The sequence below is a fragment of the Cervus canadensis genome, chromosome 17 (genome assembly GCF_019320065.1).
Source record: "Cervus canadensis isolate Bull #8, Minnesota chromosome 17, ASM1932006v1, whole genome shotgun sequence".
Classification (NCBI taxonomy): Eukaryota; Metazoa; Chordata; class Mammalia; order Artiodactyla; family Cervidae; genus Cervus; species Cervus canadensis.
In genome coordinates this window covers 13314523-13340514 of record NC_057402.1, presented here as the reverse complement: position 1 = coordinate 13340514, position 25992 = coordinate 13314523, and the positions used below count along the sequence as shown (strand labels likewise).

At 41.9% G+C, this 25992-nt stretch overlaps 2 protein-coding genes across 3 annotated transcripts in view; one reads left to right on the top strand and one right to left on the bottom strand.

Moving 5' to 3' along the window:
- Positions 1-6022, bottom strand: part of PPP4R3A (protein phosphatase 4 regulatory subunit 3A) — a 35881-nt gene extending 29859 nt beyond the window's left edge. The window contains exon 1 of one of the 2 annotated variants that reach the window (XM_043489555.1): positions 5032-6022. In XM_043489555.1, the coding sequence (XP_043345490.1) occupies positions 5032-5173 (142 nt within the window). In that variant the 5' untranslated portion in view covers positions 5174-6022. The remainder of the gene's footprint in view (positions 1-5031) is intronic. The other variant, XM_043489556.1, reaches the window with a different exon arrangement.
- Positions 1-25992, top strand: part of LOC122454884 — a 156046-nt gene that overhangs the window by 56096 nt on the left and 73958 nt on the right. The window lies entirely within an intron of this gene.

Below are 25992 nucleotides of genomic sequence, written 5' to 3'. Positions count from 1 at the left end.
TCAGAGGTCCTCAGTTTTAATACATTAAAGGTATCCTAAAGGAAAAAATTTGAGAAATGCTACTGTCAATAATGCTATACTTTGTGAATACTATGCTAGTTTTAGATGAGATAGAACTGTATGAAAAAGTGAAAGTGTTAGTCAATTTGTGTATCCTGACACAAACAGATGCCCCAAACATACTGATAAAAGGGAGGTCTATACACTCAGGAAATAGGAAGACAATGGTAAAGGGGAAACTGCCCACTCATAACATAACCAAGAATCACAGGTAAGGCTGTTATGAACTGACAGCAAGAAAAAGTGACCATAAAACAGTACAACTATGAGTATAAATATTTAAATCATTAAAAATGTTCCCTCTCTACTTCACATCTTGGGTCTCCTATAAAATAAAATGTGATAACTTCTCTAGTATCCTCTTGCAAACTCCCAACACAACCCTATCAAAACGAAACAAACACCCCCAGGGATAGGGTAAGAGCAGTTAGTACCTGCAAAAGAAGTGAAATGAGAGAAGGCAAAACTAGTGCCTGTAGTATGGATCCAGCTAGGGACAGCTTGTTTGCTGTTCTAATAAACATACTCACACAATACATGCGTGCTCAGTCACAGGCTACTCTGTCCATGGAATTTTCCCCACACGAGTAGTGGAGTAGGTTGCTATTTCCTACTCCAGGGGACCGGCCCCACCCAGGGATTGAACCTGCGTCTCCTATGTATCCTGCATTACAGACAGGATTCTTTAACCACTGAGAATAATTCATGCAAATCTTTTAAAAGAGAAAGATTTTATATTAAAAAAAAAAACAAAAAACCTAGGTTTTTGGCTGGGTACAGGAGAAAAAGATCCCAAAACTATCCAATCAAAGAATCAATGCACCAAGACTTAAAGTTAGAAAAAATAATACCTCTCAGGGTTGCTTTTGAGTATTAACTGAATATATAGTGCCTGACCCAGAACCTAACACGTAACCAGGACTCAATACTCTCTTTTTTAATAGCATGATCAGAGTATCATTTCCCTGGCATCACTTTATTTCTGAATAGTAGAAAAATTAGTATTGATAACAATGATCTAGAAACACATTATAAACAAAAGACTGACTAAGCATCACAGGCTCATTGTATTGCTTAAGAAAAACATTCTAGTATACAATATTTAGGAAGCATTCCATAATTGTTGAGACTTAAATCTTCTGTTATACAGTTTAATTTAGCTGGAAAATTCACTTGTTCAAAAGGTATCAAAAGGAATTAATGTAAAACCAAAAATCTCACCTGCATAGGAGATTAGTGTAATGCTTTAAACCTATAGTAGATTGGTATTCCAGGTCCCTCCCACTCAATTTTGTGGACCACAAAGGCACTTAAAAACTAAAATGAAAGCTCAGGAAAAAAACTTGGTAGTGTTACATTAAGAGGTCTCACACCTCTGTCAGCCTTCAACACTCTCCACCCAATTATACACAACGTAGCCGATGCCCTGAACTCAAGTTATCACATGTAACAGATGATAACTAAAGGCTTGATTATCCTAAGCCTATTAATTTTCCACAATGCAGGACTACACAAGAGAAAAAGAAAGTGCATTTAAATCATGTTTTCAAAGTGAAATAGTTCTCCCACTGAGTTCTTCGTGGTAGCTAAATTTTGAAATGCTTATTGTTGCAAGATCATATACTACTTTACTTATTTACAAGAATAACATAGAAAATGCTGATTCTATCTCTGTTCATTTCTCACCACAGCGGCCAAAACAAAACAGACTTTCCTACCCAAAGTGTTGACCTCTTCTCCTATTTATCTACAACCAAGTTCTATCAAGAGGTAGAAGCACAGGATTCCAGTTTTTACCATTAGCTAGCAGTGCTACCCTGAACAAAACATTTCCTCATGTCTCATTTCTTCAGGCCTCAAGTAACAGTGAAAATCAAATCTTTTTAACTCTGAATAAACAAGTCAGAATTAAAACTATTAATGTAAATTAGTTAAAACTGTTAATATTAAAAATTTATTGATTTTATTAATAAATATTAATTAAAACTATTGGATTAAAAAAAAACATAAAACTTAAAAACATAAAAACACTATTCTTGATGACTGGCAAGTAATCCAGAATAAAGAGTACTGATGTGATTTTATGCTCAAAGATATCCTTCAGTATGCGAAGAAATTCCAATTTCTTTATCAATTCTAAAATTGGTAGGAGGTGGTAAAAATCATAATGGAAAAAAAGAATGATTTGAACATAAAATAAGAGAGTAAGCAACAAGCTAATATGTACAGCATAAATTGGAAGAAAATACACTAAATAATCTTTACTGAAGATGGAAACTTACAAGTACATGGCTATGATAAAACCTGAGAAATTAGGTAATCTATCTTTGTTTTTAAAAAAGGATACATTCCAACAGTGTATTTTGCTAGCAGGAACCCACTGTATAAGGATGCAAATCAGAAAATGGGTTCAGTAGCTAGTGGGACATCTCTCCTCCAAGGCAAAGTGAGCTACAGACTGTCAAGCCAACTCAGCTTCACAGGGGAAGGGCGCATTTATTTGCCCAGAACATGGACTGACGGAAGACACAAGTATTTCCATTCAAAAACTGCCTTCTTGATTTTTCAGGTTAGTCTATAAGCTCCTCTAACAAGATAAATGACTCACATGGAAAACCAGAAAAAGAAAATTCTGAATTATCCCGTAATGGCAAATGAGGGAAGCACACAATAATGAATAACCCAAGCTAGAAGCCAATGCAAAAATTCCTACCTGTGGCTTGGAGACAAACTATAACTTTAAATATTGTTAGGCTAAAAATTTGTCTTCATTTCCTTTGAAATAAAACTTGGGTCTAACTATAAAGCAGCAAACGCAAGCAGACAATAATATGGGTGTTTCAAACACACTGTAAACAGTTAATGATATTAATTAAATAATTGATAATACGAGTTTCAAGTCATAGTCAAGAAATCTCATTCAATCTGATACCTCTCCCCGAACTCAGTTTGAACACTGATCTTGCTTTTTAATTAACCTAGCTATGTGATCTTTGGTTCTTTAGCTTCTCTAGGCCTCAGTTTCCCAATCTGTATATATGGCTAAAAATAGTACCTACATCAGGAAACACCAGAAGATACAACTGGCACACAGCAGACACTCAATAAATTTTGACTATTATTCCTATTTGGAGTTTTCCTGTTAAAAAAAGAATCATCAAAAGTAAAAATTATTTATAAAGGATTCACAAATATCTTGGAATTTTCTAGCCTACTTTTGGATTTAGTTTTCCTAGTAACTTATAAATTGAACCAGGGCACAGTCAATTTTTTTTTAGCTCTTTCCCTAACAGATAAAAATGGGGGAGGGGGGAGATTCTTGTATTATTGTGGTAAAAGAGTATGATTCCCTATGATAAAATGACATTAGGACTTAATGCTTTAAAGCAGTTTAAAGAAAGGACTTTGTATGAGTATAATTAAACACAAGATGTTAAGTTACCTCTTATTTTAAATTATTATGAGATTTCAAAGAATTCATCTCGAATCTACAAATGCTTTCATCTTAAGTTAACCAAACCTATAAAGCCTATACTTTCCAACTCATCACATAAAAAGTTTTCCAAACAAGCAAAAACATAGAACTTAGAGTAGTTGGTAATTATGTGATAGTCATATACCAAAGTAAACTAACATTTCACATTCAAACTTGTATTTTAAGAGGCAAGTAATATAGACCTCAGAAAAATATATCCAATGAATTCAAAACCCTTTAAATGCCTCCAAGAAAACATAGTTTTTCTTTGCTTTTATTTTGGGGGAGCCTTATAAAGTAACCTGTAGGCAATATACTCCAAGTTACTACTTTTCTTTCAATTCAAATTGAAAAGCAATGTCCCTGCAGTCGTCAGTTACAGAATGGTGAGCCTTATCTGTTCCATGGAACTGGAGTTCTCTCTTCAGTCCAATTAAAATTCCTTAAAATGAGTTTGTAATAATTCAGATACAGAACAACTACAATCATAAACTGAGATAGTTAGCTACCATAAAACTATGGGATATTGTTACAAAACAGGTTTTCATATTGAGAGGAACAATTTTGAAAAAAGTTTTACCCCATGTCAACTTTTTCTTTAAAGGAAATTCACGGTATGCCACCGCGGGAAGTGGCAATCCCTGAAGAGTTGAGTCTTTAAAAATGTGAAAAGCTTATCTTCAAACAACTTGGTCTTTGAACCTTGAGAGCTGTTTCAAAATCTGTGAAGCTTACGCACCACTGGGGCAATCGAAAGGTTCTGGAGATACTTGCCAACTTCTCCCCACCTGTTAACCGAACCAAACTATGAATACATATTTAAGCAATCAAAAAGCTCCGATAAAACGACTCCACACTTGCGGAACGTTTACACAGTGAAACTACACACAAAAACCTTCACTTCTAATGAAAAAGACAACTAGCACTGGGGAAACACCCATCTATCTTCTTACGCAAAGAAATATTTTCTCTGCCTAGTGCACAGTTGCCAGATCCATGAACCAGCGCTGCCAACCTGCAACAGGATCGAAAAGATGCAGCAGTAATAATGTGTTTGGGCGGGGGGCGGGGGAGTACAACAAAATATTCTTGTTCCAAAAGGCGAAACTGTTAAGAACTTTCTTAGCTCCGAGAAAAGTTTCATGCCTGCTCTACAGATGGATGAACTAAGGCAGAAGATCGGTTTAATCAGTACCTTTCTCAAGGTCACTCTGGTGCACAGGAACAGCCGCTCCGGACTCCCGCGCCCACGTCCCCGACCTCGCCACACTCCCAAGCAGCTCTGCTCAAACGCGACCGGGCGCTCAGAGACCGAAACACTCTGAGAGCTCGCCGGGCAGTTCCGGGAGTACAGGGGTGCGGGGGCCCGCCCTGCCCCGAGAAGGCGGCAGCTGTAGCCCCAGCCGCCCTCTTCGTCCTCCCAAGGAGCGGCCCAGGGTTTCCAAAGAACCGGGGAGGTGGCCCAGGGACGCCGGGGAGACGAAGGATTCACTCACCGTCACTCTCGGCCCTGACAAGCAGAGACATGCCCTTCAGGCGCTCCACGTAGCCGGACGACACATGTCCGGTGCCCCGGTCGTCCCACTGCCGGTCCTCGTTGAGGGTGTAAACCTTCACCCGACGTCGGGTGTCGGTCATCTTGCCGCCTGGGGGCCGGGCCCCGCCGGAGTCGCCCGGGAAGGGGGTCCGGGGAAGGCGGGAGCACGCCCGCGACCCGAGGGCTCCTCGGCCTCACTGCCGCTGCTGGCCGCCCCGGAGCCGCGCTGCCGCACGCATGGCCCGCCGCGGGGCCGAGTTCTGGTCCCCGCCTTTCCTCGCCTCTGGCTCCTCGTCGCTATTGTCCAGGCCCGGGGAGCCCTGCCGCCCCAATCGGGGCGTGCAGCGCTTCGCAGCTTCCCGCTCCGCCGCGCTAGGAACTCGGGGCGCGGGTCACTGCCGTGCTCCCGCCTCCGCCATGATCTCAGCCAAGCCGCTTCCCGCGCCGCCGCCGCCTCCTCAGGCCGCCGCCGCCATGTTTTCCTTCCTTATACCTGGCCCTGCCACCGCAGCTGGAGGCTGTGCTCCACTCGCCTGCTTCAAATGTCCGAAGCCGACGGGCGCCCGGTCCCGCTGCAACTGCTACCACTGCGCGGGAGACTCCGAGAGCCCCCAAGCGCACGAGCGCTTCTGGCTACCGGGAGTCCCTATCCCTCCGCCGCCGCCGCCTCTTCCGTCTTCCTCACCGAGCCAAAGCCGCCGCCATCTTGGTTCGCCCCTCAATAGTGGCGCGCGGGGCCACCCAGGCAGCGGCTGCAGGGGCGGCCCGCTGGCCCCACCATTTAAAGAGACGGGAACGAAGCTGTGAGCCTCGCAGCGGCGGAGGCCTCGGATGGAGGCGGGAGGCGGGCCCCGGGTTGCCGAGGTGGCGGGAGAGCAGGGAGCGGAGGAGGCGGAACGCTGGTCGCGCCGGTGACGAGCCGGGTCTCCCTCGCGCTCCCCGCACGCACCGTCGTGCGAGCGCAGGGCGGGTGTGCGTCCGTCGCGCCCTGTGTTCGTCATCAGCCCCGCTCCGGATTCGAAAGGGCGTGGAGCCCGTCTCTGGCTGCTGCGCGTTACGACGCTCTTTGCCCGCGGGGCGTTCGGCGTCTGGGGTTCTGGAGCCCGCAGCCGTGTTCACCGTAGGCTCGCGGTCCAGACGCCGATCCCGGCGGGCATCAGGCGGCTTAGGCCTGGGGTCCTCCCATGCCCGCCCGCCTCCGCGAGTATCCTGTCCGAGCCGCCTTTGGGGCTGGACTGGGCACCCGGAGCGCAGAGGTCGGTAGCGCCGGAGCCTTCTGGCCTCGGGCCCTTTTCCTTTAGGAAGAAATAGAAAAGTTTTTAGGCCGGGAGGTCAGCCGCCGGTCCTGGGTGTTGCTCTGGGGCAAGCACTGCGGTGCGAGTCTGGGGCCCGGGGGCAGTTTTCTACTTCTGGTCGTGGGACCAAGCTTGAAATCACAGGTCTAGATCCTCCACTTATAATAGCTGCTACCTTTGTTCCTCTGTCCTTTGTCAGAATTGTTTTCTAGCTCTTCCTGTTGCGAAAAGAACTTAAGGGTTTTACAGAGACAAATGGGGTACTGTATAATCATATTGAGTAATTTTCAACGTTCAATGTTAAGCGCTGTTAATCTTCACGGAAGAATGACGTTCTCATTCCTATCATACAAACAATAGTTACCATTTTACAGGGCTTTTTATTATTTGCCGGGCCATCTAGGTCATTGCTGGCCACTGGGGGAAAAAGGTGAGTTTCATATGTAGCGTTAAGGTAGCCACTCCTTTAAAAGTATGAAGCAATTGCTCAAACTTGTGTTTTTAATGTGTTAAGAAAAAAAAAGCCTGCCATGCCGGTTCTGCAAGATTCCAAGCATTAGCCACTGCAGTGTCCCCAAGACTGCACCCTGAGGGGAATTCAGGATGGGGGAAAACGGCAAGTATTCTGTGGTTTGGATTCACTGGCTCCAAGAAAAATAAGATACACATATCTATGGAAAAATTTCTATGACCACTAGATTCTAACATCTTCTCCCCAAAGTAGAAAAGCGCTAAAATCATTAACTCAAGATGTCTGTTATTTGTGATTTACAGTAATCTTTTTATGCTTCACTAGGAATGCTTTTCCTAGCAAAAAGGTTGTATGTATTCCTGGCACCTCCCTTCTAACTTTGGAGCAGTACTTTAGCGCTAAGAGCCTGTCGCAAGGTCTATAGCCATCAATTAAGATCTCTGAATAGAACTTAACTCACAGCTTTTACACGGTGTCTTTTTCAGCTGACAGTTGAATGCAAAATATTCAGTATAAAATTAATGAGATATTTTGAATGATTATTTTCATGCTAAGTTCAAAAAGTGATATTAACTTTACCTTGAGTGTCAATTTCTCTTTAGATGCTGAATCTTCATTGGAAATGTATGATGTGGGTTTCAGTTCAGTTCAGTCACTCAGTTGTGCCCAACTCTTGGAGGCCTCCTCCCTGTGGGTTTAGGTTTCACTAAATTTACAGCTGAAAAAGTAGATTCACAAACTAAAGTTACATCAAATATACTTTTTTCCCAAAAATCAAATATCATTTTTAAAATTTAAAAATTAATTAAAATTTAGTTCAGTCCTGTCTGACTCTGTGACCCCCATGGACTGCAGCATGCCAGGCCTTCCTGTCCATCACCAACTCCCAGAGCTTGCTCAAGCTCATGTCCATTGAGTCAGTGATGCCATCCAACCATCTCATCCTCTGCCGTCCCCTTCTCCTCTCACCCTCAATCTTTCCCAGCATCGGGGTCTTTTCCAATGAATTAGTTATTCGCATCAGGTGGCCAAGGTATTGGAGTTTCAACTTCAGCATCAGTCCTTCCAGTGAATATTCAGGACTGATTTCCCATAGGATTGACTGGTTGGATCTCCCTGCAGTCCAAGGGACACTCAAGAGTCTTCTCCAACACCACAGTTCAAATTAATTAAAATTCACAGTTCAAATTAATTAAAATTCACAGTTCAAATTAATTAAAATTAAGTAAGATTTAAAATTTAGTTCTTCAGTCCCATTAGCCAAATTTACAAGGCCTAGTTCTGAAACCAGCAGGACCCTGTGGGGCTTCTGGGCACAGAGGACTTTCTGTGTCCCCTGTGCCTTGTTTTCAGGGAATAGATTCCAACCTCTATCACCTTCCCTGAGTCATAAAGGGCACATTGAAACAGTTGCTCATCAGGGAAGGGAGGGGATACAGAGACAGGAGGAAAAAAAAAAAAGCCAAGAAAGCATTAGTGCAGCCCTGGGGCAGGGTTGCCTCAAGGCATACACAAAATTTCTTTAAGCGCCTTCTGTAACTAAGCTCAGTTCAGTTCAATCACTCAGTCGTGTCCGACTCTTTGCGACCCCATGGACTGCAGCACGCCAGGCCTCCCTGTCCATCACCAACTCCCAGAGTTTACCCAGACTCATGTCCATTGAGTTGGTAATGCCATCCAACCATCTCATCCTCTGTTGTCCCCTTCTCCTGCCCTCAGTCTTTCCCAGCATCAGGGTCTTTTCAAATGAGTCAGCTCTTCGCATCAGGTGGCCAAAGTATTGGAGTTGCAGCTTCAACATCAATCCTTCCAATGAACATTCAGGACTGATTTCCTTTAGGATGGACTGGTTTGATCTTGCAGTCCAAGGGAATCTCAAGAGTCTTCTCCAACACCACAGTTCAAAAGCATCAATTCTTCTGCACTCAGCTTTCTTCACAGTCCAAATCTCACATCCATACACGACTACTGGAAAAACCACAGCCTTGACTAGACGGACCTTTGTTGACAAAGTAATGTCTCTGCTTTTTACTATGCTGTCTAGGTTGGTCATAGCTTTCCTTCCAAGGGGTAAGTGTCTTTTAATTTCATGGCTGTAGTCACCATCTGCAGTGAATTTGGAGCACAAGAAAATAAAGTCTGCCGCTGTTTCCACTGTTTCTCCATTTGCCATGAAGTGATGGGACCGGATGCCATGATCTTAGTTTTCTGAATGTTGAGTTTTAAGCCAACTTTTTCACTCTCCTCTTTCACTTTCATCAAGAGGCTCTTTCTTCACTTTCTACCATGAGGGTGCTGTCATCTGCATATCTGAGGATATTGATATTTCTCCCAGAAATCTTGACTCCAGCTTGTGCTTCATCCAGCCCAGCATTTCTCATGATGTACTCTGCATATAAGTTAAATAAGGAGGGTGACAATATACAGCCTTGACATACTCCTTTTCCTATTTGGAACCAGTCTGTTGTTCCATGTCCAGTTCTAACTATTGCTTCCTAACCTGCATACAGATTTCTCAAGAGGCAGGTCAGGTGGTCTGGTATTCCTATCTCTTTCAGAATTGTCCACAGTTTATTGTGATCCACACAGTCAAAGGCTTTGGCATAGTCAATAAAGCAGAAATAGATGTTTTTCTTGAACTCTCTTGCTTTTTCGATGATCCAGCAGATGTTGGCAATTTGATCTTGGGTTCCTCTGCCTTTTCTAAAACCAGCTTGAACATCTGGAAGTTCACAGTTCATGTATTGCTAAAGCCTGGCTTGGAGAATTTTGAGTATTACTTTGCTGGCATGTGAGATGAGTGCAATTGCCTTTCTTAGGGATTGGAATGAAAATTGACCTTTTCCAGTCCTGTGGCCACTGCTGAGTTTTCCAAGTTTGCTGGCATATTGAGTGCAGCACTCTGACAGCATCATCTTTCAGGATTTGAAATAACTCAACTGGAATTCTATCACCTCCACTAGCTTTGTTCATAGTGATGCTTCCTAAGACCCACTTGACTTCTCACTCTAAGATGTCTGGCTCTAGGTGAGTGATCACACCATTGTGATATCTGGGTTGTGAAGATCTTTTTGTACAGTTCTTCTGTGTATTCTTGCCACCTCTTAATATCTTCTGCTTCTGTTAGGTCCATACCATTTCTGTCCTTTATTGAGCCCATCTTTGCATGAAATGTTTCCTTGGTATCTCTAATTTTCTTGAAGAGAGCTCTAGTCTTTCCCATTCTATTCTTTTCCTCGATTTCTTTGCACTGATCACTGAGGAAGGCTTTCTTATCTCTTCTTGCTATTCTTTGGAACTCTGCATTCAAGTGGGTATATCTTTCCTTTTCTCCTTTGCTTTTCGCTTCTCTTCGTTTCACAGAAGACCTCCTCAGACAGCCATTTTGCTTTTTTGCATTTCTTTTCCTTGGGGATGGTTTTGCTCCTTGTCTCCTGTGCAATGTCGCGAACCTCTGTCCATAGTTCATCAGGCACTCTGTCAGACCTAGTCCCTTAAATCTATTTCTCACATCTACTGTATGTTGTTAGGGATTTGATGTAGGTCATACATAAATGGTCTAGTGGTTTTCCCTACTTTCTTCAATTTAAGTCTGAATTTGGCATAAGGAGTTCATGATCTGAGCCACAGTCAGCTCCCGGTCTTGTTTTTGCTGACTGTATACAGCTTCTCCGTCTTTGGCTCCAAGGAATATAATCAATCTGATTTTGGTGTTGACCATCTGGTGATGTCCATGTGTAGAGTCTTCTCTTGCGTTCTTGGAAGAGGGTGTTTGCTATGACCAGTGCATTCTCTTGGCAGAACTCTATTAGCCTTTGCCCTGCTTCATTCCGTACTCCAAGGCCAAATTTGCCTGTTACTCCAGGTGTTTCTTGACTTCCTACTTTTGCATTCCAGTCCCCTATAATGAAAAGGACATCTTTTTAGGGTGTTAATTCTAGAAGGTCTTGTAGGTCTTTATAGAACCATTCAACTTCAGCTTGTTTAGCATTACTGGTCGGGGCATAGACTTGGATTACCGTGATATTGAATGGTTTGCCTTGGAAATGAAGAGATCATAGTGTCATCTGTCACTAATACACCCAACAAAAGGAAGATGTTGGATTCTTCACTGCAGAGACCACCTGAGGCCAGATTAAAGGAGACCCTGCACACACCCTACCCTTATCAGCAACCCCACACTTTAACCATAAAACCTGGCTTAAAACTCAACATTCAAAAAAGTAAAATCATTGCATCTTGTCCCATCACTTCACAGCAAATAGATGGGGGGAAAGTGGAAGCAGTGACAGATTTTCTTAAGCTCCAAAATCACTGTGGATGGTGACTGCAGTCATGAAGTTAAAAGATGCTTGCTCCTTGGAAGAAAAGCTATGACAAACCTAGACGGTGTATTAAAAAGCAGAGACATCATTTTGCCAACAAAGTCCATACAGTCAGTGCTGTGGTTTTTCTAACTCACTGGACATGACTTCGAGCAAGCTCTGGGAGATGGTGAAGGACAGGGAAGCCTGGCATGCTGCAGTCCATGGAGTCACAAGGAGTTGGACGCGACTGAACAACAATGGTTTTTCCAGTAGCCATGTATGGATGTGAGAGTTGGACCATAATGAAGCTGAGCGCCGAAGAATGGATACTTTCTAACTGTGATGTTAGAGAAGACTCTTGAGAGTCCTTTTGGACTGCTAGGAGATCAAACCAGTAAGTCCTAAAGGAAATCAGTTCCTGAATGTTCATTGGAAGGACTGATGCTGAAGTGAACTCCAGTACTTTGGCCACCTGATTCGAAGAGCCGACTCATTAGAAAGACCCTGATGCTGGGGATGATTGAGGGCAGGAGGAGAAGGGGGTGACAGAGGATGAGATGATTGGATGGCATCACTGCTCAATGGACATGAGTTTGAGCAAGCTCCAGGAGATGATGAAGGACAGGGAAGCCTGGCGTGCTGCAGTCCATGGGGTCTCAGAGTCAGACATGACTGAGCGACTGAACAAAAATCTGTTAACTTTTTACCCTTTAATTTTTCTGCCGACTCAGACCTTCCATCTGGGATCATTTTCTTTTTGCCTGAAAGATACTTCTTTTTATAGTCCTTTAGTGAGATTGTGCACTTGGCGAAACTCTCTTAGTTTTTGTCTGAAAATTATTTTTTTCCTTATCTCTGATAGATAATTTTGGTTGCTGTAAAATTCTAGGTTGGTGGTTATTTTCTTTTAAATATATTAAAGATATTTTCAATTGTCTTCTTCCTTTTGTTCTGAAGAAATCAGATGATTTCTAATTGCTACTAATGTTTGCCTTTTTGAGAATGATACATTTTATTTTCCCTGGCTGCTTTTTAATTCTTTATATTTTGATTTTCTTTAGTTTCACTATTTATTTCACTTTTTACTTGTATTGCTTGGGATGTGTTGAGCTTCTGGAGTCAGAACGGCTGTTTTTCATCATGTGCTTGACGTTATCCATCATTTCTTTGAATATTGCCCTCTGCCCTCTTATCCTCCCTTTGGGGTACTCCATCTAATTGTATTTTAGATTTTTGTATTGCTTCGTCTTCATCTAAGTCTACGTATGTTCTGTATTTTCCATCGTTTTCTCTTTCTAGTCTGACATTGTTTGTGTTCTTACTGGATTTCTTTGTTGTAACAACCTATTATCCAGTTATCTAACCCTTTTTTCCTAGCAATATTGTCACTCTTGTTCCTCATTCACTTAAAATTAGTTTGCACAGCTGTTATATAGCGTGTATCTGATAAATCCAATGCCTGAAGACTTTGTGGGTATGTTTTGGTTTGTTATTTCTGCTTAGTTTTGCTGATAGAGTCCAATTTTTTTTTTTTTTTTTTTTTGAGGGAGGGATCCTGTTTTTCTTCAGCTTGGACATTGTACTTGAAAAACTATTTGTGGAAATGGCCTGAGGCCAAGAATTGAGGTGCTTTACTTCAGAAAAAGTAAAGCACCTTGGAAGAAAAGCTATGGTCCTTGAAAGGAAAGCTATGACCAACCTAGCCTGCATATTAAAAAGCAGAGACTACTTTCCCTACAAAGCTCCATCTAGACAAAGCTATGGTTTTTTCAGTAGTTATGTATGGGTGTGAGAGTTGGACCACAAAGAAAGCTGAGTGCCAAAGAATTGATGTTTTTGAACTGTGGTGTTGGAGAAGACTCTTGAGAGTCCCTTGGACAGGAAGGAGATCAAACCAGTCCATCCTAAAGGAAGTCAGTCCTGAATATTCATTGGAATGACTGGTGCTGAAGCTGAAGCTCCAATACTTTGGCCACCTGATGTGAAGAACTGACTCACTGGAAAAGACCCTGATGCTGGGAAGGATTGAAGGCAGCAAAGAAGGGGAGGAAACAAGAAGGGGACAGCAAAGGATGAAATGGTTGGATGTCATCACCGACTCATGGATGTAAGTTTGAGCAAGCTCCGGGAGTTGGTGATGGACATGGAAACCTTGTGTGCTGCAGTCCATGGGATCGCAAAGAGTTGGACACGACCAAGAGACTGAGCTGAACTCACTTCAGAGGAGTTGCATTTGCCTCTGCCAGGTTTTGGGGTTACTGCTAATTCCGAGTTACTTTAAAGCAAGTTTAAACTTTGTCAACCCAGGTGATTTGAAAACTGGCCGTGTTTCCATGAGGGCTGTTCCACTTCTTGGTCATCCTGTCCTATTCGTGCTTTGTGTTAAGTCGTTCAGTCGAGTCTGACTCTTTGTGAGCCCCCCGTGGATTGTAGCCCACCAGGCTCCTCTGTCCATGGGGATTCTCCAGGCAAGAATACTGGAGTGGATTGCCATGCCCTCCTCCAGGGGATCTTCCCAACCCAGGAATCGAACCAGGGTCTCCTGCATTGCAGGCAGATTCTTAAAAAGCTGAGCTTCCAGGGTAGCTCTGTCCTATTAGAGTCCCTGCTACTGTCCTAGGCTTTGGTTCTGTCCTTCTCTTCTGGATAACTGTTTTTTGTTTTGTTTTCATTTTGGGGCTTACAATTTCTTACTGTATTATAATTTTTAATGCTATTAATATTTTTTTTAATGTTACCCACCACTTTTTTGTCATTTTTCAGCATGTAAATTAGCCTTCAATGACAGGATGACATATGGTATCTGCTTTTATCAGTTATATAAAGTTCTTAATAGCTACAAAGTTCTACATAGTTAAGCAATGTGATCTGAAGAAAAAATCCACAATCAAAACCTCATTTGTCAGGCTTCTCTGGTGGTCCAGTGGTTAAGAATCTGCCTGCCAACGCAGGGGCTGTGGGTTCAATCCCTGCATGGTCTAGAGTCCGTGCTCCACAATAATAGAGTAGCCCCCACTTGCTGCAACAAGAGAAAACCTGCACACAGCAATGAAAGCTTAAGACAGCCAAAACAAAACAAAAACAGAAACCTCTTTTCCCAAGATCAGGAAGCATTGTCATTTCTCATTACAGACGAAAACCTCTGTAATTCCAAAATATGATAGTCCTCTCTTGAGTGCTTGTTTGAGTTTCTACTATAGAACAAATATATATAAGCATCAATGGAAGACTAAGAAATTTAAAAACAGTAGAAGTTCTAGAAACACACCAGAAAGTTGTGTAACTAAGGTACTGTATTAGTTTCCTAGAGCTTCCTAACAAATTACCATAAATTGTGTGGCTTAGAACAACCCAAAGCCACCTCTTACCCTCGAGGCCAGAAGTGTGGAACCAACATGTCAACAAGACGGTGCTCCCTCCAGAGGCTCTAAGGGAGAGAATCTGTCCCTCACTTTTCTAGCTTCTAGTGGCCACAGGTGTCCCTGGCTCATGGCCACCTCACTTCTGTCTCCCTCATGGTCAACGTTCATGGTCACGTGTCTTCCCTCTCTTCTGAGTCTTCTCTTCTGTGTCTTTTATCACATCTCCCTCTGCATTTCTCTTATAAGGACACTTGGGGTGGCATTTAGGGCTCAGTCACATAATCTAGGATAATCTCTCCATCCTAAAGTCCTTAACTTAATCACATTTGCAAAGCAGTCCCACCCACCCCCAAATACAATGAATACAATAATTCTATAGGAGTCATTAACAGCATATTATAATACATAGTGCTAAGTATATTCTTTTTGTTTTAAAAAGCCATAGTTTGTTGCTGCTTGTAAACATGATGTACAAATGTCCAATATTTATTCTGAAAGTTAAAAGTTTGTATTATCCAACCATATAGTTTAGCAACAGATTTACGTGTTAACAGAATAAGGATCCAATATGACAGTTTTGCTATCTACCAACTGTTTAATATGTAGATTTTACTCATGCTATATTAAAAGCTAAAAACCTCACACATATTCTATAAAATTGGAGGAAAAAATCATAGGATTATAAGCATGGAACAATACTTGGATATCCTTTACTTGATCCTCTGTCTTTTTAATAGCAATTGACAGCTAATGAAACATGTGGCTAAAAGATTCATGAGATAATTTGTATGATGTGATCAGGGCTGCTCTAGGTCAAATTGGAGGGTCCAGGTCATTCTTTATATCTTCTTTGCTTTCCATCTTCCCTCAGTTTCTCTTAGTTAAATTGTGACAGTCACATCTTCTCACATCCAGTCACCTAAAAAAGAGTAATTGTGCACTATGTCTTCCATACAGAAATAACCAAAGCTGCACAGATATTGGGCCTATTAACTCTTAAATGTTAGCGATGATAGCTCAAGGAAGAACTGGCTGTGCACTCAGAATACATTGTGGACCCCCCTGCATAATAGATTGCAAGCATCCATCCTCAGAACTCTTCATGTATGCAGTCAATCAAGATGGATACCTACTGAAATTCCAATTTTCTAGTCACTTCAAAAAGACTTCAGTCCTTGAGTGTGTGTGTGTGCGTGCGTGCGTGCGCACACGCGCGCTCGCCCGCGCTCAGTCATGTCCGACTCATACTTTGGCACAAGTGTTTCCCTCTACTGTTTTCTGTTGCATTTCTCTTCTGAGACAGAAGGGGGCGTAATCACTTCTATCCTGACCTGGGAGGTTCAATGTCCTCTACTGGAATTAGGGAGTCAGTTCAGTTTAGTTCAGTCGCTCAGTCGTGTCCATCTCTTTGCGACCCCATGGACTGCAGCACACCAGGCCTCCCTGTCCATCACCAGTTCCAGGAGCCTACTCAAACTCATGTCCATCGAGTCAGTGATGCCATCCAACCATCTCATCCTCTGTCGTCCCCTTCTCCTCCTGACTTCAATCTTTCCCAGCATCAGCGTCTTTTCCAGTGAGTCAGTTCTTTGCATCAGGGGGCCAAAGTACTGGAGTTTCAGCTTCAGCATCAGTCTTTCCAATGAATATTCAGGACTGAATTCATTTAGGATGGACTGGTTGGATCTCGTTACTGTCCAAGGGACTCACAAGAGTCTTCTCCAACACCACAGTTCAAAAGCATCAATTCTTTGGCGCTCAGCCTTTATGGTTGAATGCTCACATCCATACATGACTACTGGAAAAACCATAGCTTTGACTAGATGGACCTTTGTTGGGAAAGTATTATCTCTGCTTTTTAATATGTTGTCTAGGTGGCTCATAACTTTTCTTCCAAAGAGCAAGCGTCTTTTAATTTTATGGTTGCCATCACCATCTGCAGTGATTTTGGAGCCTAAGAAAATAAAGTCTGTCATTGTTTCCATTGTTTTCCCATATATTTGCCATGAAGTGATGGGACCAGATGCCATGATCTTAGTTTTCTGAATGTTGAGTTTTAAACCAACTTTTTCACTTTCCTCTTTCATTTTCATGACAAGGCTCTTTAGTCCTTCGCTTTCTGCCCTAAGTGTGGTATAATCTGAAAATTCATAATGGCCTTCACTTCTTGAGTTTTAAAACGCTAAATAATACAACAAGCACTAAATGGATGTTGGCTTGTTTGATAAACTGCATGTGTGCATGCTTGGCTGAGAGCTGCATTTTCAAAAGACATTTTAAAAGGCAAATGAACAGAGATTTCATCGTGTTGGACTGCTAGTATCAGTTAACTTTCTAGTAATCAACATGCTTCTGATTTCTGCATATTTAGCCTCTTAGGTTCGGTGAAAGTGAAAGTAGCTCAGTTCAGTCCAACTCTTTGCAACCCCATGGACTAATCAGTCCATGGAATTCTCCAGGTCAGAATACTGGAGTGGGTAGCCTTTACCTTCTCCAGCAGATCGTCCTGACCCAGGAATCCAACCGGGGTCTTCTGCATTGCTGGCAGATTCTTTACCAACTGAGTTATCAGAGAAGCCCTTTAGGTCCCTTAGCAGGAGGAACTTTTTGTCTTCTGATTTGAGGTTGCAAACTGCTAATTTGAGGATCAAATCCAGGTGATTGACCTATTACCTTTGGCTGCATAGTTTAAAAGTTGGGAAATTTTACATAAAAATCTTGATTTGCGATTCCCTTGAGGGACTGGGAAATGTAACCACATTGCTTACCTTCCCACAGGACAACAATGTGTTGGTGATACACAGTAGAAACTAGCTTTGAAGAAGACCTGCAGGCTCCAGTTGGCTACAGGTTTCTCTTTTCTTGCTTCCTTATTGATTCCTGGCTCCTGTAAGCCCATTAAGTTTCTGACTATTCTTAGGGGATCAGTAAATGCCTTGCTACCTAGGAGACAGATGGCTACGTTTAGATGAGTCAGCAGAACAGTTTTTGAGAGTTTGTGTGTGTGTGTTTTTAGTGTAGCTGCAAAAAAAGTTAAGTACCAAAGATTCAACAGACTTGAAAAGAAAAACATTTCCTAGGTTATGTGATTTATATCCCTTTTGAAGTTCCTTAACTCTTTCATGAGTTGATTTATCTCTCAATATATCTAATTTGTTTTTCTTTTGCTAAAGACATTAGAAAATTTAACTGAAACTAAGACTTAAACCAAATTAATAAAAAACTTTACCAGGGCTATTTTTTCTTTCTAAAGTGATTAATAATAATTACTCTAAAATATTGAATGATGAACCAAGCAGGCATGTTGCCTGATGGCATTTACTAGAAGCTATTATTTCCAATGTGTAGCTGTAAGTATTATCTCAATAATTTTTTATTTCCATTTTAAGCACATTCAGATTTTAAATAAATGCTACAAACAACACATCAGCAACTGCTGTGGAACCAAGAACTATTTACAGTAACCCGGTAAGATAATGAAAAACTATGTTTTAAAAAAGTCAAAGTTATGCTCAAAATCCTAGAGCAGAGACCATAAACTAGTAGCCCTACTACTATATCTGTCTCACACATTGTATTCAAAAATTTTGAATTGCAGTAGTTGCAAACTTGGAAAATCACGGTGCTGTAGTGCAGCTTCCACAAGGGGGCGCTGCCGAAACACTTGACTAGGTTAAGTAACATGCCTGGCCCGCAGGCATTAAGAGTTTGTGACCTCTGCTCCACAGTTATTCTTTTTCAGTTCAGGCATATTACAAGGAGACTCATTTGCACCATTTCTTCCTATCTTTAGAAAGTATTGATGGGAAAACACACACACACACACAAGAAGTAGCTGTTGGAAATGATAAGGCCAAAATGTGACATCATTGTGTGAGTATTAAATCCAAATAAATTAGCAAACTATCAGAATTAGAGGATTTAATAAAATGACTGTGAACAGACAAATGTAGCTGTTAATAATGCTCTAGTATTTCAGCATGGAAAATAAGATAATCTCTCCCTTACCTCATCTTTTTAATGGCAGCCATTTCTTGATCAGCTTGTGATGTGCAACGAAATGTGGATTTTATATGACCATTGGCAAAGACCCTCAGTGACTGGACCAAGAAGAGGCTCCAAAGCACTTCCCAAAGTCAAACTTGCACCAAAAAAAGTCATGGTCACTGTTTGGTGGTCTACTGCTGGTCTGAACCACTTCAACTTTCTGAATCCCAGCAAAACCATTACATCTGAGAAGTATGCTCAGTGAATCGATGAGATACACAGAAAACTGCTATGTCTGCAACTGGCAATGGTCAACAGAATGGGCCCAAGTCTCCATGATGACAGCCAACTGCATGTTGCACAACCAACACTTCAAACGTTGAACAAATAAAAAATTTCCCATTGAAGGTGTCCTTATATTATAGCCAAGAAAATACCTTCATAGATAAAGATAAATTATCAGAGAATTAGGCTTTTGAAGAATAATTGCCAAAGTCAAGTAAAAATAGAAGACATCAAAATAAGTACTATACACCATCTCAAACTGAGAGGAAGTCCTCTTGATGTAAAACAGTGCTGTAAGCTGCTCTTTTTCCTTTGGAAATGTATCTTGTCTTAAGAAATAACAAACTTTTTCTGAAGGGTAGGAAAAGTCCAATAATTAGAGAAGAGTACGTCTTGAAAGTGAAAAAAGTAAAAGTGTTAGTTGCTCAGACATGTCCCACTTTTTGCAACCCCATGGACTGTAGCCCACTAGGCTCTTCTGTCCATGGAATTCTCTAGGCAAGAATACTGGAGTCGGGACTTCCCTGGTAGTCCAGTGGCTAAGACTCCACTCTCCCAGTGCAAAGTGCCTGGTTCGAACCCTGGTTGGGGAAGTAGATCCGATATTCTCCGACTAAGACCTGATGAAGCCAAATAAAAATAATAAATTAAAAAAAAAATACTGGACTGGGTTGCCATTCCCTTCTCCAGGGGATCTTGCCAGCTCAGAGATTGAACCCTGAGTTGCTGCATTTCAGGCAGATTCTTTACCATTTGAGCCACCAGGGAAGGTATCTTTATATTTATCCTTAAATAAGGGAGAGGTTTTAAAGCATATATAAGCAAGAGACAGTTTTTACTATTAATATGCCTAATTCAAGTTAACAAAAATAATCTTTATAATTATAGTTTCAGAATTACAGATTATATTACTAAAACTGGTAACAGTGAAAAGACATGGGCTATTAGAACAAGGCAATCTTGTGGGAATTTGGGCTCTGTAACATTCAGGGTGAGGACCCCAGGAAAAATAGTTAACTTAATTATAGTAAAGATTAAAGCTAACATGTTATTTTGAAAATAGCTTACATGTCTGTAACATAAGTGGTATACAGTAAATGTTAGCCTTCATTTATATTTTATAATATCATATAGTTTTCAAAGCCTTATCATGTGTATTCTAATCTTTTATCCTTATCCTAATATTGTGAGCAGGTAATATTATTCCCAGGTTAGATAGCTAATAAGTAGGAGAGGGAGTTAAAGGAATTAGAACCTAGATTTTCTACTTTTAATACAGGACTCCTTTCACTCTACCACAATATGATTCAGAATGGAAGAATGGAAGTGGTAGTAAAATGCCCTCATTTTATAGACGATTGGCTAGAGACCCAGAAAGTGATTGCTCAAAACATACCTAGTTCTTGGCAGAGAACTAGATTAGAACCAAGGCATAAAGAGATAACAAAATTCTTTTCATTAGATTAACAAAAAACTTCTGCATGAATGTTTGAACTCCTGTTAACTTTCTAACTCTGTTTCTTTGGTAACCTGACCAATAAGGTGTGTTGACTGTATTACCAGGCAGTACTGCTTGTGGTAAAAATGATTCCTGATTGGGAAGCTGTGAGAACTATAAATACTTGATCTCCCTTGGGCTTCCTTGAGTGTGCTGACTCTAGTCACCTGGAAGATATGCCTATAAAGTTGTCACAAGCGATTTTACCCCTCTAGGAAGTGGGGCTGCTAAAGTAGGGCAGCTCCCCTCCCCATGATGTGAGTCTCCTGTCCTTGAACTGAGCCCTCTCCTGGGGGTGGAAGAGAACCAGGCCTGCAGGGCTGTGTGGACAGCTACCAGAAGCCCCTCTGAGGAGCCACGCCTGACGCTGTTGCCTGGGAAGAGGGGGATCCTGTCCTACATCCTCTCACCAGACTAGGGGGTCTTGTGACTCTGAACGTTGAGAATCCATACCTTAGATAAACCTAAGAAGACCACCCTGAGGGCATCACGGAACACCCATCTCTAGACATTTAGTCCAATATTCTTCCCACGACATCCACGGTTAAATAAGTCCTTAAAGCTGTAAATGGATTTTTGACATATTCAAATTCTTCCATTGCAGAAATAGGAGTAGGACACTACTGCTTCCAAATTCCACTCACAAACCAGAGAGGTTGATGTGAATGATGGAAAAAGCATGTGCTTCTGAGCAGGTGTGACGTGAGTTCAAATTTCCACTCTGCCATTTACTGTGTAAGCAAGATACTCAACTATTCTGAGCCTCAGTTTTCCCATTGGTAATATGAAAAGTCTACTTACATTAAAGGGTTGTTTTAAGCAACAGCATGTATGTAAGTGAAGTGAAGTCGCTCAGTCATGACCGACTCTTTGCGACCCCATGGACTGTAGCCTACCAGGTTCCTCCGTCCATGGGGTTTTCCAGATGAGAATACTGGAGTGGGTTGCCATTTCCTTCTCCAGGGGATCTTCCCAACCCAGGGATCGAACCCGGACCTCCCACATTGCAGGCAGATGCTTTACCATCTGAGCCAAGGGAAGTACCTAGAATACAGTTATTGTTGCTGTTCAATTGCTCAGTTCTGTCTGACTCTTTGTGACCCCATGGACTGCAGCACGCCAGGCTTCCCTGTCCTTCACCATCTCCCAGAACTCGCTCAAACTCATGTCCATCGAGTCAGTGATGCCATCCCACCATCTCATCCTCTGTTGTCTCCTTCTCCTCCTGCCTTCAATCTTCCCCAGCTTCAGGGTCTTTTCTAATGAGTTGGCTCTTCACATCAGGTGGCCAAAGTATTGGAGCTTCAGCATCTGTCCTTCCAGTGAATTCTCAGGATTGAATCCTTTAAGATTGACTGGTTTAATCTCCTTGCAGTCCCAGAATACAGTAGGCATTCATTAAATTGTATATTTTATGATTATTATGTTTTATCCTCCTACTCAGGAATCAATCCAAGTTTGTCAGAGCACGTGGCTTCCCCTTCAAATACCAACAGTGAAAGATTCTGGGTCTGTAAGCAAACAAGTTCTCTAGGAGGACCACAGATGCAGATCTTGGGGCTGTTGAACAACGCCCTGCCCTTCCCCAATCAGGGGCCAATTGAGTAAATCTCCAAACTCTTTAGCATAAAATGACTCAGTCTAAGAAGTGCTGCATTTACAGAGTTCCCTGAGGAAGTTTTCTTTCACAAACCTTTCCCTGCTGGTCTGCCCCATATCCCTGCTTACATCTCAGCCCCTGTTGACCTTTTGCCAGACTGATTTCACCTCATTCAACATTTAAATAAGGCTTCTACTGATCAGAGGCAGATTTAGTTTTTTCAGTATAGGTCAGATACATTTTGACCAAGTTCACTGATGACATGATCAGCTATTTTTATGTGTTCTCAGTCACTTAGTCATGTCTGACTCTGCAACCCCATGACCTGTAGCCCGCCAGGCTCCTCTGTCCATGGGATTTTCCAGGCAACAATACTGGAGTGGGTTGCCATTTCCTTCTCTAGGGGCTATTTTTTATAGGTTTATAAAAATATTTTTAAAGGAAAAAAGTTATAGTTTATTTGAATTATGCCTCCCTCAAAGTCGGCTCAGTAAATGGTACCCAGATGCTGGAGACAGACTCAGTTACTTGTATGATAAGATTTCTGCTCCTAATAATGGCAAATCTACATTTACATTATAAAATTTAACACAGGTTGATCTGTTATATTTGCAAAAGCTGTTCATAAGCTATTGTGAAATTTCTTTGGGGAAACAAACCTTCAAATCATAAAGAAGATAATATAGACTCTGGTAGAGCATAGATAAGACAAATTCTTTAAAAAGAAAAGTTAAATCTCTACAAAATGTATAAAGCATGGGTGTGAGAAATGTGAGTCTTTGTTTATTTTAGACACTATCCTGAAAATAATAGACAATAAGTGAAAAGAGCACATTCTATTGATTATAAATACTAAAAATATTGGGCTTCCCTAGTGGCTCAGCAAAGAGTCGGACACGACTGAGCGACTGAACTGAACTGAACTGAGTGGCTCATCAGTCAAGAATCTGCCTGCAATGCAGGAGCCTCAGGAGACTCAGGTTCAGTCCGTAGGTTGGGAAGATCCCCTGGAGGAGGGCATGGCAACCCACTCCAGGATTCTTGCCTGGAGAACCCCATGGACAAAGGACCTGGTGGGCTACAGTCCATGGGGTCAGAAAGAGTTGGACACGACTGAAGTGACCTAGCACGCATGCATTAAAAATATTATAATGACAATGCATAATATATCCCATATCTGTAACTCACCATGTTACTGGAGGTAAGAAAATACTTGACTGTTATTCTTTTATAGTTTTAACATGAGAGGAACAGGAAAAGTGTAACTTATTCTCTCCTAAATAATATAAAACACATGTTTTTGGTTATACATTTTTAAATAACAACAAACAAATGGAAAAAATATACAACTCAAACAGAAGAATCATAATATACTTTCATATTGCAACCCATCTTGCCCAGGATATTATTTAAATCTATTAAATCTTTGTTGTTGTTTAGTTGCTAGTGGTATCTAACTCTTTTGTGATCCAATGGACTGTAGCCTGCCAGGCTTCTCTGTCCATGGGATTTCCCAGGCAAGAATGCTGGAGCGGGTTGCCATTTCCTTCTCCAGGGGATCTTCCCAACCCAGGGATCGAACCCACCTCTCCTGCATTGGCAGGCGGATTCTTTACCATTGAGCCCAATTAAATGTTTAAAAACTGTTAATTCATACACAAAATATAGATTTTCACTGAGCACAGCAGACCTGTAATTCACCAGGGAACCAGCTCATCTTTCACTTCTCCCATTTTCTTATTCTCCCAGACACAAAATCTTGATGTTACCTCAGACTTCTTTCTTCTCCCCAGTTTTTCTTTTCTCCTGCATTTAATCAATTTTCATATGAATGTCGTAGTTTTTGATTCATCCTTTCCTTGCGATTCTACTGTCACCACCGCAAGTTGGGGCCTCACTACTTCAGTAGTGGATTGCTACAATAGCATCCTAACAACTATTTTTCATAGTTTGTCTTTTCTTTTTTAAATATTTATTTGTTTTATTTATTTATCATCTGTGCCAGGTCTTAGTTGTGGCATGTTGGATCTAATTCCCTGACCAGGGATTGAACCTGGACCTCCTGTATTGGGAGTGCAGAGTCTTAGCCACTGCACCACCAGGGAAGTCCCTGCTCTTGCCTTTTCAAATTATCCTCTTCTCACTAGTCAAGTTGGTATCTCACATATTACTTTCATCATGCTTTAAGAACTTATCTACCTACTACTAACTTCTCAAATTCATGTATCCAAGGACCTATTATGTCTTATTTATCCAAAATTAGACTCCTCCTGCTCGGCATCCTCCTTCCAGAAAACACGTTTGAAGTCTTATTTAACTGACACCAAAGGGATAAGTATTTAACCAACACCAAAGGGCTTCCCTGGTGGCTCAGATGGTAAAGAATTTGACTGCAGTGCAGGAGATGCAGGTTCGAGTCTTCGGTCAGGAAGATCCCCTGAAGGAGGAAATGGCAACCCACTCCAGTATCCTTGCCTGGAGAATCCAATGGACATAAAGGAAGGAATAACGGACAACACAACGTCCTGCACACAGTCTGCATCAAAAGGAGAGGTGGGGTGTGGGAGGCTTCTCTCATCTCTAATCTGCTTTCAGTCTCTCTAATGAGTGACTGGCAACAGCTGTGCTTCTAGGCAGAGTTGACCAGGGATATGTTGGGTCCTATGTTGGGTCCTTGGAGAAGACAATGGCACCCCACTCCAGTGCTCTTGCCTGGAAAATCCCATGGATGGAGGAGCCTGGTAGGCTGCAGTCCATGGGGTCGCTAAGAGTCGGACATGACTGAGCGACTTCACTTTCACTTTTCACTTTCATGCATTGGAGAAGGAAATGGCAATCCACTCCAGTGTTCTTGCCTGGAGAATCCCAGGGACGGGGGAGCCTGGTGGGCTGCCGTCTATGGGGTCGCACAGAGTCGGACACAACTGAAGTGACTTAGCAGCATACAAGTAACCCAGCATGAAATCAGATTTCCAGGTGCCCATGGGGAACGGTAGCCATGGAGGTATCAGCTCAGCTCTCTGCCCCAGAGAACCTGCAACTGAGGATGGGGTCGGCAGACAGCCTCCAGCTCGCCCACCTTGTTTCCCTGCAGTGTTCCCTGGGGGCAATGCCCTCCTTTGTCTGCTCTCAACCAAGGGAGGCCTGCGCCAGGAGGGACTTAGAACTGGCCATTTCTGCTTGACATGAAACTCTTCTAAAAGCAATCCTGTTCCTAGGTTCACCCCTGGCCGAGACTTTTTTTAGGATGGCGTGCAGCCTGAGGCTCCTCTCCCCCAACCCTCCCCCTTCCTCTCTCCTTCCACTGGAGGCTCTGGGGCTCCTGTTCCCTCCCCTTTCTTCATTCATTCTCTCAGGCGTATCAGGTTCCATCTTGGAAGCTACAGCAGGACCCTGAAACTAGCTCTTAGATTTATAAGAAAACCTATATATTCCTGCAGTTTGTCACTTGGGTCCTGGAACTTCAGGGAAGTTATGAGGTCTAGATTTCCCCAGTTGTAGGGGGATTGTGTGATCCAAGACCAACTCGCTGAACAGAACTTCTCCACTGACAATCATTTCTATATTACCAACCTTTGTTTTTTCTGACGTTCTTCCTAAATTACTACCACAAAATGAGTTACATCTTCTTACAGTGGTCTATGGATCAAACATTTTCCTTTACAGGAATTTTTTTTAAGTTCAAATGGTCCCTCCTACCTGGCTGTCCCACACATACACACACATTGAAAATGTTTACTATTACTTAGAATCTTTAACTTGGTATTTTTTATTTCGGTTTTCAATTTTTAACATCTAATTCTCTTTCCCTGATTAATTCTGCTAGAGATAAACACATTTGAAGTATCTTTTTTAAATTCATTTAACAGACACTTAGTAATGACTATGTATAGGAAATAATTTGCTGAAAGAAAAGACAAGATGGAAAAGAAGTATAAAAAATTCTTGATAAAGAGAGAATTATTTTAAGCTCCTGTTTCAGAAGAATACATTGCCAGGAATGAGACTGTTATAATTCCATCTCTATTAACAAAATTGATTTTTTTCTAAGATTGCTGTTAACTTGCAATAATTCATTTTAGATAGATCAATTTGTTATCAGAGGGTTAATTTT